Source organism: Paramormyrops kingsleyae, chromosome 9 (genome assembly GCF_048594095.1).
Source record: "Paramormyrops kingsleyae isolate MSU_618 chromosome 9, PKINGS_0.4, whole genome shotgun sequence".
In the NCBI taxonomy this organism is placed as follows: Eukaryota; Metazoa; Chordata; class Actinopteri; order Osteoglossiformes; family Mormyridae; genus Paramormyrops; species Paramormyrops kingsleyae.
The window spans coordinates 14,074,997-14,086,605 of NC_132805.1; the positions used below are offsets into that span (position 1 = coordinate 14,074,997).

At 45.8% G+C, this 11,609-nt stretch overlaps 1 protein-coding gene across 3 annotated transcripts in view; it reads right to left on the reverse strand.

The window, feature by feature from the left end:
• LOC111842903 (poliovirus receptor) overlaps positions 1-9,590 on the reverse strand; it is a 36,543-nt gene extending 26,953 nt beyond the window's left edge. For 2 of the 3 annotated variants that reach the window (XM_023810003.2, XM_023810004.2), the window contains exon 1: positions 9,216-9,590. In XM_023810003.2, coding sequence (XP_023665771.2) covers positions 9,216-9,288 — 73 coding nt within the window. In that variant the 5' untranslated portion in view covers positions 9,289-9,590. The remainder of the gene's footprint in view (positions 1-9,215) is intronic. The other variant, XM_023810002.2, reaches the window with a different exon arrangement.
• Positions 9,591-11,609: the final 2,019 nt, after the last annotated feature.

Genomic DNA, 11,609 nt, shown 5'->3' on the forward strand with positions numbered 1-11,609 from the left:
TGGTACACCTTTAATGTGCCCCCCCTGCTATCTCATAGAACACAAACAAACTCCCAGATAGGCCAAAAGTAGGCTCGAGCTACCACAAACATGAGAGACGTCGAGCAGCAGTGTGGCCATTACGTGATGATGTAGGTCTGCACCAATGCAACTGTCGTGGAATTATGGACTATAGCGAACATTATCCCTCTGAAGCGAGGCACTTAAAGCCTCAAACCAGGCCATTAAATCCAATTACTGGCCTGTTATATTCCTCTATTCATCATCCATTAGGAAAGGGACTTACTTAACCAGCAGGGGGAATCAGAACAGGCCGGCATGGGATGAGAAACAACGGACTGATCGTTTTCCCCTCAATCTGAGGGTCATCCTATTATCTGTATGAATCCGGCAGAGGGCAGGACATAGGGGCGCAGGTTCGAGCAATCAGGACGAACGCGGCAGCCCCTCATGTTCACACCAGCCTGCTCAGAGCCTATTTTGTGAAGCTTCGCACTAGGCTGGTGGAAGCTGTGAAATGGGCTAACAAAGGAGGGCGGTGGGGCAAATAAAGAAGTACGAAGAAAAATAAATATACACACACAATATCTCACTTGGTATTTGTACTCAAAGGCTCATCTATAATCCATGTGCATCAGGGATCTCACAGGGGCGCGGGACACACCTCCAGCATCTCTGTCACACCTCCAGCAGGGGGTCCCTCTGAGGGCCCGTTCACCTCTTTCCGACCTGCCTCTCTACGTAGGGAGCAGGAGACACCGTACAGAACCAGCAGGACGAGGGGGAACCCCGCGGCTGGGTCCTGGAGTATCCATCCAACCACAATCATAAAGAGGAAGCAGAAACAGACTGAGGGATTTTTTTCCCCTGGAGAACTTTCTAGAAAAAAAAACTTACATAGCAGTTCTACTTCTCCAAAATACATTTTTTTCAATAAACATGCTATTTTCAATATTTGGGACAGGGTCTTTGGTTGGCAATTATGTGGGTATAGTGCAAGCCTTTTGATTTCAAACATAATCCCTCACATGCACCTGGAAATAGAACACCTCTAAATCGTTCAGAGCAAGTTTAGGGCATGGGGAACACAGTCCTGAAGGAAACAGGAATGACACTGTGACAGTAGCGAGGAACAATGACTTCTTATCCATTGTGCCATGAGGCAGTATGTAAACAATTTACCCCAGCCTGTACGCCACAGCCCAAGCTGGAAAGTGGCCCTTGGAAATTCCCACTCCGTACTTCTGAGGTTCTGTGTCCTTCACGGAACGTATTTCAGGATTTTTGCTCACAGAAAGCCATTAAAAGGACCCAGAGCACAGAATGCTTACTGTATTAAACTCCAGGGAAGGGTGTGGGTACACACAAACACGTGTGTGTGTGTGAGTGTGTGCGTGTGTGGGGGGGGGGGTGACCCGCCGACCCGGAAAGAGCACATCTGACCACTAAGCGCACACTGTTCTCCTGGATTTACATAGGGAACCATACGTTTCTGGACCTCTCCACACACATACGTGACCCCGCAGCTAAATAAAACGTACTGTTTATATTAGAGGGGCTCGGTACGAGGCATTACTCATTAACATAACGAATGAAGCCACTCAGCGGCTCCAAGTGACTCCACTCTGACTAATTACGCTCCGTTATTCTTTGGGTGATTTCGTGCTCGGCTGGAAGAGCCTGGGGGGGGGGGGGGGGGGGGCAGGGGAGCGGGTCACCCACATCCCATTTGCTTATCCACCCGACCCCTTGCAAGGCGCCCTCTGCATCCCAGTTCTCGTTTCCACGGTTGCCTTGATTCTTGGGAAGCTTTGAGCATGACAACTCATTACAGACATGCTGAAGAAGGGAAGCAGGTCAAAACCACAGACCATGGGGCCCCGGGGGCCCCTTCCAACCCAGCACACAACAGAGGCCCCGAGACACATGCCAGACATGCAAAAAAATATGCTGAACAGAACACCGGCTCTGTTCCTAAGCCCCCAAATTAGGCGGCATGCCATGTTTCCGCCATTAAAGGATCTGTGGTGATTAAGTCCCAGCTCTCGCACAAAGCCCAGGCTTAAAAGCGCAGGCGGGCGACAGGCGCCGACACACATACTCCCAAGAACCCAGGTGAGACTCGCCTGACCCCCACCCTGCGGGGAGCGGTTTATCAGAACCGCTAAACCTGAACCCTGCAAGTTACCCCAACCTCCAAAACCTAACCCTAACCCTAACCCTAATGCGTAGGGATTCCGGCGCCCTATCATGGGTGGAGCAGGTACTCATGTCCCGGCTGAGTGGAGCATGAGTGGACCAAACCATCAGAGCCCGGCAGGAGCTGGTGAATTTCACATCTGGATGGAGATTCATCAGCAGACAGGAGCTTTCACATGATGGGGGATGGGGGGGCAGCAGACCCCTCAGGATATGCTCTCTGTGCCATTAACTAAGCTCGTCTCCCTACTCCTGCCTGCATTCTCCACTCCTCCCACATTCCGAGTGATGGGAGGCGCATGACGAGGCCCCATTAACCTCTACCCTAGCCCTGACACAACATCCCCGAGTTTTCCCAGGCCACAGCATGGAGATAACTACAGCGCGCAAAGGTCATTAGGACATAGGCGCCTCCCGCTCTGCCCACAGTCCCCAAAGCTCCGCCCTCACACTCCTGTGGGTTTGGCCGCAGTAATCGAACATGGAAACCACGTGTTCAAGAGTTTCACTGATTTGCCAAACCAGCCCAGGGCAAATCACAACACAGAGCTCTCTCAGATTACAGAGCTCTCCTGGCTCTGATGTTCACCATCTGATGTTTGCTTCTACCGTTTGCGTTTCATTACGCATTATGCATAAAAAATGTAAGTTTCCATGTGTCATGATCTAATCTTTTCCCTGTTCTCACAACAATGGAAGTGTTTAATCCCACAGGACATCACTAAAGTATTCACGACAGCTCCTGAATGGAATAGGCTGTTCTCCCAGTAACCCCGACCCGATCCTCCAGGTTCTGGCTTCCCACTGGATCGCTTCAGTCTAACCAGTCACACCTGTACTACCCCATAATTTCCCCTTTGTGGTCTCCATTCACAACAAAATCTCAAACACGATAGGGGGTGGGGCCTATAACCTGTCAATCAAAGTCAAAGTATATTTCACAGTTCCAGGTCACATAGCTTTCTGTCCTATGGCCCTCCCCCCTCCACCTTATAGTCCTACATGCACAGATACCTCCAGCCCTTGCCCCACAAAACCTGCTTGCCCACCGGACTATTGTCTGGACTGGCAGACCGGACACCAAATCACACAGCTCAGCATTTTGCTCACACCCCAACCGCCCCGGGGATAGCAGCCAGGGTCAGCAGCCCTGGAAGTCCATCGTTAACGTAAAGTGACGCTAATGAATTTATCATATGTCACTGCCTCATATTTCTGATTCATGATTCATGCTTCATCCCCCATCAGAGTCGTTGCTTTCCTTTATGTGCGACTGTCCGATTCCACAACCCACCCCCCCCACCCCCCAACTCCTCATGCTCCTGAAGTGAGTGGGGGGCTGACCCCCCACCTGCTGGTAAATGGGATTGTTTTGTGCTCTGGGTAAAAAAAAATATAATAAAAATCCACTACACCTACGGAAAAGCCCCACCCCCCAGCTTCAAAAGGGACAGTCTGACCTGGTACATACAATGCCTCAGCGGCACAAAGACAGAGAGGAAGAGGGGGCAAGAGAGGAAGAGAGGAAGAGAATGGCAGGATAGAGCTGGAGAACTGAGGCAAAGGCTTTGGGGGGGGAGGGGTTGCCGAGGTGGGGGCAGGAAGGAAACTGACTTTACTGTATGAGATCAATTTGCGGATAAGAAGAAAGCTAGTGGGGGGGGGGTTCTTCAAGTGGAGGAAACACTCCTGTAGGTTGAGAGAGGAGCCGCCTTTCCAAACACCCACCCACCCTCCCGACTCCCCAGGCAGCGTCTATATAAATGCTACATCCCTAAGCATGGCTGGCGTCTGAAATCTCTCGTTCTGCAGCCCATAGAGCCGTGTCCTGATAGTCATTAGTTAACAATGCCCCCCCATCCCCAAATGAACTAAAGATGAAAGTAGCACTCGTTGAGGCCCAATGAGCCGGGCACGGTCACGGCTCAGGAGGGAGGGGGACAGCTTCATTTCAGCTGGAAGAAGATGAACGCTGCCCACCCATGGCAGGTGGGGTCCGCAGGTGGAGTCACACGGGTGACACGTGCCATCAGACAGACGGCCATGCCGCCTGCGCGGGTCGAGCCCATGGGAGATACGAAGAGCGTCGGCTCGCATAATCCGCTCCCCGCGGGACAGGGTCACACTGATAAAGGGTGCATCTGTTTCTCATTTTTAATCAGCAATTTAAACGCCCTCTCCCTCCCTCCCTCCCACACACACACACACACACGCACTCTCTCATACGCACAGCCATACACCCATCACTCACCTGTTTGGGTGTCAAACACTACAGCAAACAGCAGGCCACTATAAAATGGGAGGCTGTGGCCCCCACAATGTGATACAACCTGCTACTTTCTAGCGTGGGGGGGGGGGGGGGGGGGGGCGCACAATGAGGCATTGTAACCTTCACACAGGGGCCTGCTGAGGATGGGGGTGATGACACAAATGCTGGAGATCTACTGGTCAGTGGGACAATGGATGTGGAGTCGAATTACAGCGAGTGGCTTGGCAGAGGGAGGCAGACGAAGGCAGGGGGAGAACAGGCAGTTACGAAGGGGGGGGGGGGACACAGGCAGAATTGGAAAGGCAGGGGAAGGCGGAGAGACGCGGGGAAGATGGATGGGAGGATGCAGACGAAGGGAGACTGCAAATGCGATGGCTTAACCTTCACGCCAGAGAGTGTGACGGGTGTGGGGGAGTGGTGACGGACAAACAGACCCCACAGACACCCCACACTTGGGGGGGGGGGGGCAGTCCCAAACCTCACATCTCTCAAGGGGGAGGAGGCATGATTCTTAAGTAAAAGACAGGGTTGGGTGACTTTCCCGGGGCCAGCAAAGCATACGGATACCACCAAGGAGGGATTCATTTTTAAAAGTTAACGAGTTGAAACAGGCTGGTACGTCGGCTCCCTAACGATCGATACGGCGTCGATGAGGCAGGCAGGCAGGCAGAGGCACAGCCCACGCGGGGTGCATTTAAAACGAGCCTACTGCAGGATCACGAAGGGTCAGCCAGGGAACAGAGGCGCCCCCCACCCCCACAGACCACGAGTAGGACTTAACACCCAGGCAAGTGCAGAGAGAGAGAGCGAGTGAGCCAGAGAAAGAAGCCTGAGGAGCGACACGCTGGGGAGGAATAAAAACGGGCGAGATTATGCTAAGCGCACATGGACGTGCAGTGAAATTTCAGCATCCTGCGTCGTTGCCCATATATGGTGAAGGAATGCAGGACAGAATGAGGTCACTCAGCCACGGAAACCGTGAGTGAGAACAGGGAGACCGACAGACTTTCACAAGCCCTATGCCCCAGACACACCTGATGAGACACGCACGGATGCACCCCTTGGACCAGTGCATGCATAACCGGAACGGGCCAAAGGTGTCGGCCCCCGAGAACAGCGGCGCCCTGTCTCCGGGGAGCAAAACTGACTTGGCAAATCAACGCGAGGCCTTTGAAAGTGAGTATCCAGAGCCTGGCATCATTTTGGGCTTTGATACCCACCCTGAGGTGGGGGGGGTTAGGCGCAGCTGTGAGACCAAATGGCCATGTGACAAGTGCAAAATGAACCTTTCTTAGCTATGGGCCAGGAAACAGGAGGCTCGTCGTTGGAGGACTAGAGTGCCACAACCCCCTTACTAACACACAGTAAAGATCAGACCAGCAGCAGCTTAGAATAAGGCTGTGCTCCACCACCGCTGTCTTTAAAAGGGCCGGATCGCCTCCCTGTTCCCGGCTTGCAAGGTGCCATTAATGGTTGTCTAGGCCAATTGCTCATCCCACAATTATGTGGGAGTATTTTATTATAGCCTGTGACACAGCACTGAAGCAGGAAGCGTAATCTTACTCTGTGACATGTGCTTGTTATAACAGAGATGAATCAAACCTTCCCTATCGGGAGTGTAATCTTTTTCTGATCAAACATTCACAGGAAGAGTGCCGACAAGGGTCTTACTTATTCACAGAATAAAGGTCTGTTGACACAAACAGCTTTGAGACGGACACCCGGAGAATCAATCAGTCGGATCGGTTTTCGTATGTCCGATTGTGAAGGCGGAGCAAGCAGGTGCAGAGAAAAGAGACTTTACTGAGCCAGACTCTTTGTAGTGAAGTGCAAATTTCTTACTCATGACTCACAGTATCAGGGGGCAATAAATGCTGAGTAACAATTCATTTCCCATACACCCCAGTCTTGATAAGCCATTTTTAAGGATATCTCCTAAAAGAATGCCTGTCCACATTCCAGTGCCCCTACTGGTTCCCCCATTATGATAAGCCCCCCCCCATGACACTTCTCCCATTGGTTTCCTCATTATGACCCCCGCCCCCATAGATCAGCCAGCCCAGTAGCGCCAGTGAACAGTCGACATACTCAGAGTGTCACCATCTTCCATCTACCATACTTGGAGATGTTAAGGACACCAGCCAGCGATGGACTCATGCATACTAAATGATGTTTTTATCTACACATCAGTACTGATGCATCAACAAAAAGGCTTAATTGGGCCGAAGGAAGAGCTGATGTGAACATTGACGACCTTTTCAAACAGATATAGCATTGCCAGTTGCTTCCAGCCAAATGATTTTGAAGGATCTCCATAAAAATGCAATTACTGCTACATTTCTTCCGCAAAACAGAGCAACTTCATTGAAAGGCAATAAAGGACGAGCACATTTGAGTTTTCAGATTTGTCTTATTCCTCTCTTTCACACGGACACTTGTAAACAGCATGGCCTTGAGCTGAAAGGGCCGGGGGAGGGGGGCAGTGTCTGAATTCACTAACCGCTAACTCCACTCAGACAAAAGAGCAGGACAGCAGCTGAAAGCCCCAGCACATGAAAGAGTCAGTGAACAAGGATCTTATAGTTGCTGGGTGTGTCGTGAGAGGAGGAGGGTTCCATTGAGGTTTCTGGGAGGGGGAATTCTTGTTTGAAAGATGCCTGTCCCATCACATTCCAGATAATTCAGTTACTTTCAAATAGCCATATTTCTATGAAAGAACCAGAGGTAGCTGGTCCATAGAGGTAAAAGAGGTAGTACATCCTACATTTTTTAAATTAAAATTATTAAACAAGTAATTCTTGGAAAAAATCACTATTGTAATATTGTAAAATGTAATATTTCTGTACCTCCTCATTTTTCTTAGCTATCAGCTGCCACTGGTAAGAACCTACTACCTGAATACTCTGCCTAAAGGATACAAGAGTTCATTTAAACTTCTGGGAGACAATGATCAAATGAACAATAAAATAAAAGGAAGTTCACACCCAAGAACAAAACTAGTTCCTCGTCCCATAAATGACAACCTAACTAAAATTCACCAATCACAATCCAAGAATTTCAGTTCTAAGCAGCTGAAAACAGATCAATATGGTGAAGAACAATATCATTTTGGGGGGTGGGGGGAACACAAGGACACAAACCCAAGTTTTTAAAAGTGTCTCCATGACAATGCATCTTAGACCTTAACATGTTTCCTTTTTCCCCAAACTCAGGTCACTCAAAGATGGAATCGTGAATCAATACGAATGAATTATCAACACGCCTGTGTACATATTTCATTTGAAATGCAAAATGACCGCAAATCATTAAAAAAGAACGGCCATCATTATGTGATTCTACCATCTATTCCATTGACGCGATAAACGATAACTTTAACACTTTAAAAGGCAAAATGGCCGTTTCTCCCCCTTTGGGGTCATTAATAAAACACGATCATTTGTTTAGCTTTTATTAGGTTTGTCGCACTGTAAAATTTAGTAACGCAGAAACTTCATGAATAAGTAAAGGAAGGGAGCGCGTTTCTGTATTGTTACGAAAGGGACTGTGACGCAATGTCATTTAACCTTCAACATTCGAAACTTTAGAGGCGCTTCATTTAATTAACCGCACGTAGTGTATTAAGGGGAATAAACTATGGAAATCCGTGAGACTTACAAGTCAGCTCAAGTAAGCTTTACAACAGACATTAAGCCAAAGTTAAATCGGTTAATATAATTATGAAATGTACCCCGAAACCATCTGTTTTTTTCGGCACCGCAGTTTATCAGGTGTCTGTAGCTGCTGGACTGCGACTATGACGCAACCTTATTGAATAATTCGTATACAACTGATTAGACCTCTTGAGTGAGGACATAAATTAACATAAATAGGGCGTAGCTGGGTTTACATCAAAAACAACAGAAAAATGTTTCGCTAAAGTAAATCTTATGTTGGTATTAACTGTGAAAGGTGGAGGAAAATTGACAGAAAATAAGTCCTCAAAAATGCTAATAACAATATTAGGGTCAATAAAAAGTGCTCGCCGTCACGCAAATCACATTAAATAAGTGACCCTTCTTCAGTTTTACAGACGTCTAGACACGGTCACCACGTTAAAGACACTGATCAAATCACTTAGCGGCTTTACATATAAAACGCAGTTAATCTAGTTCAAAAGACAATAACGGAGAGAATGACACCCTGTTGCTTTTTGTTCATGTCTACACTTATAATACATTTGCACATTTTACTAGACATCGCATAAGACGTTCCCCAGAGAAAACAGCGCTAGATGTAGCTATTATGGGGTACGGAAATTGAAAGTAACAGAGGTGACATGCACCTTTTAAGAATAAAGTATTTTTAGCGATCACACACCTGCGGACAACCAGAAAAAAATATCAAGAGGCCACACCTTGACTAACATGGCGTATAGAACTATTCATACAGACCGGGATAGGAGGCGCAGAAGTCGACAATAACAGGTACTACCCTACCGTCGTACTGTATTTAGATAGATACCGTAAGAAAAAAAAAATTATATATATATATATATATATATATATATATATATATATATATGACAGAGAGAGAGGTAAATCTACCTTAGAATTAAGTATCTGAATTTCTTGAATTTGACATTGACTGCTATATGTCCGTTGTGTCGCAAAAATATCTTAAATCAGTAATCAGACATTACACATCGAATCATCGAATAACGAAATGGCAAATGACCGTTTGCAGAATGAAGACCGAAAATCAATCTTACCTTGGATCGCTAGCCCAAAAATAATTAGTAGGAAGGCAAAACTGGGCGAATTTCTAGCGTTGTTTTTCTCCATGATCAGTGTTCCTCGGAAAATTAATAAAACAAAAACTAAGACGCGCGACGGATTTTACAGAGTACTTAAGAATAAACACTCCTGGCTGTTATGCAGCAAAGAAACCCTTAAAAGGGAAAAAAAAAACTTTAGAGAACAAAACGGACGTCTGTGGTTGCGCTCTTTGTATCCGGAATCTTTTATTCCTCTGCTGGCAGCGTACCCTAAGCAATAACAGGAAAATAATATTACAATCTTGAAGGAGACAGGTAACTACGAGCTGGCAGAAAGTATGAACTGTTATCTAGAGCGTCAAGCAATTCCCTTGCCTTACAGTATTTGCCTAGATCAGCTGTGATTGGTTGGAATTCGCAGCGTCACCAAGCGTCACTCATTTATGACTCTGGATTGTAAGGTGGAAAGTTTCGAAGTTGTAGGGATGTTTCGATACTTGACAGTCACGTAGAACGAAAATCTCGTGTCAATATAGTCATTCTTCATTCATTGCCAGTCGTTTGTGGTTGATTTGACAAACGAGCACTTCAGCCAGTAGGCTTAATACAACCTAAATTTAAATCGCAGTAATGTAATACTACCTGCTACTAAGTTTTTTATTTATCTTACGACCCTACTTTCAAAAAATACAACGATGGTTAATATACAAGCTGTGTAACTGTTATCTAGAAGTGAAAGTAAGCACGGAGTGGTTTTACAAAATGACCAATATGCTTCGAGGGATTTTCCCTCGGGGATTCTTAAAAAATCTCGTATAAACTGTTTCCCACACTAGTATCTTTTACATGTCGGCAAAATCCGTTTTAATACATATGTTAGAACATGATTTCTAAAAATTTAAAAGGTATAGAAGGAATATTTACTGAATGCTTAAATAAAATGTTCAAACACCCCTACAGAAAGTTAAACTTCAACATGGGAAAATGTTTCCACCATCTCTGGTTATAACGTATTTACGTAGCATGAGATTATTGTACAAGTAGGATGGGACTTCCAGCATTTATAATGTTATTGAAATATAAACGTAAAGTAGTTTCTATAATAAGAGTTAGCCTAGAAAAAATTACTTTAACCTAAAAAAATCTATAAAAGGCAGGGTCTATGCCATTATCAATGAACAATTAGGCCTATTATGGGCGAAATAGGCAAACAAAATTGAAGTCTTCTTGATGCCAGGTTTGTTTTGAATAAAACCGATAAACAATATGCGTTATTGTACACATTGTAATATTATGTAGTCATATATATATATACAATCTCAAAACAGTCTAACTGGAGGACTTTACCCAGTTGAAATGTATTATGCCTTGATAAGAAGGCATTGTAATTATTATATTGATAATATTTATATGTAGCCATTTATTTTATAAAGTATGTCCAGCCATCCTCCTTACAGCTTATCCAGCCCATCACAGGAAACAGATTGTCGGGGGCAGCCATGATGATTTGAGGCATCCAAAGTTCCAAACGCTTTGCTTCCCAGCACTGGAAATGCGAAGGCATAACGTTTAACCAGAGAGACACCGTACCATCTGATTAAATCATATCAACATTGTAAATTGATATCTCCGTAGGCCTCGTTGTACAAAGGCACCGTGCGTTAGTGTATGTCAGGTGACTGGCACTTTGGACTACCTGCTTAGTTTAAGTGAAATTTTCCACAAAACGAATGATGTCAGATTGGCTAGGTCTATGTAGAAATGCTATTATTCATATTGTACAGACGAACAATACAAGTGGCAATACTGAACTATAATTTACTTTATTGCGCCACCTCTTGTTTCTTTGATGTTACTACTTTCATATCAGATAGTTTGTTGTGTCAAATAGTTCGGCAAATAGTTCTTGCGCCTAAAAAAAATCCAGTTTATCTGTGACTACAGACTAATGCCTCTAAACCCCACGATATTTGCCATTTAATGTACATCAAATCACTTTCCTCATTCGGATTTCTCAGATCGTCTCCATGATCGTTCGCACCGACGCTTAGTTCCCTCGTTTAACCTATGCGGAATTAATCAGTGACCTTTATCTTTTCACACATTATGACCATTTTTTTCTTTTTCTTTCGTTGTTATTCACTGATTTCAGCTGAAATATATCTGTCAGGACACTTTGACCACTCAGACGAAGGAATGGCATATCTATCGCTCTTTTAAGCGATATCTGCGGTCACGTCAATCCTTCGTGGGCATTCGATAAAATCAAGGAGCAATGTGACGATTTTAAAAGCTGACACATTCCGTGGCGTAATTCAGAGATGACAGAGATGACCCGCTTGCTTTATGGCAGTAGGCCTATTGCTTTCAGTCTTGATTCCCACTCAC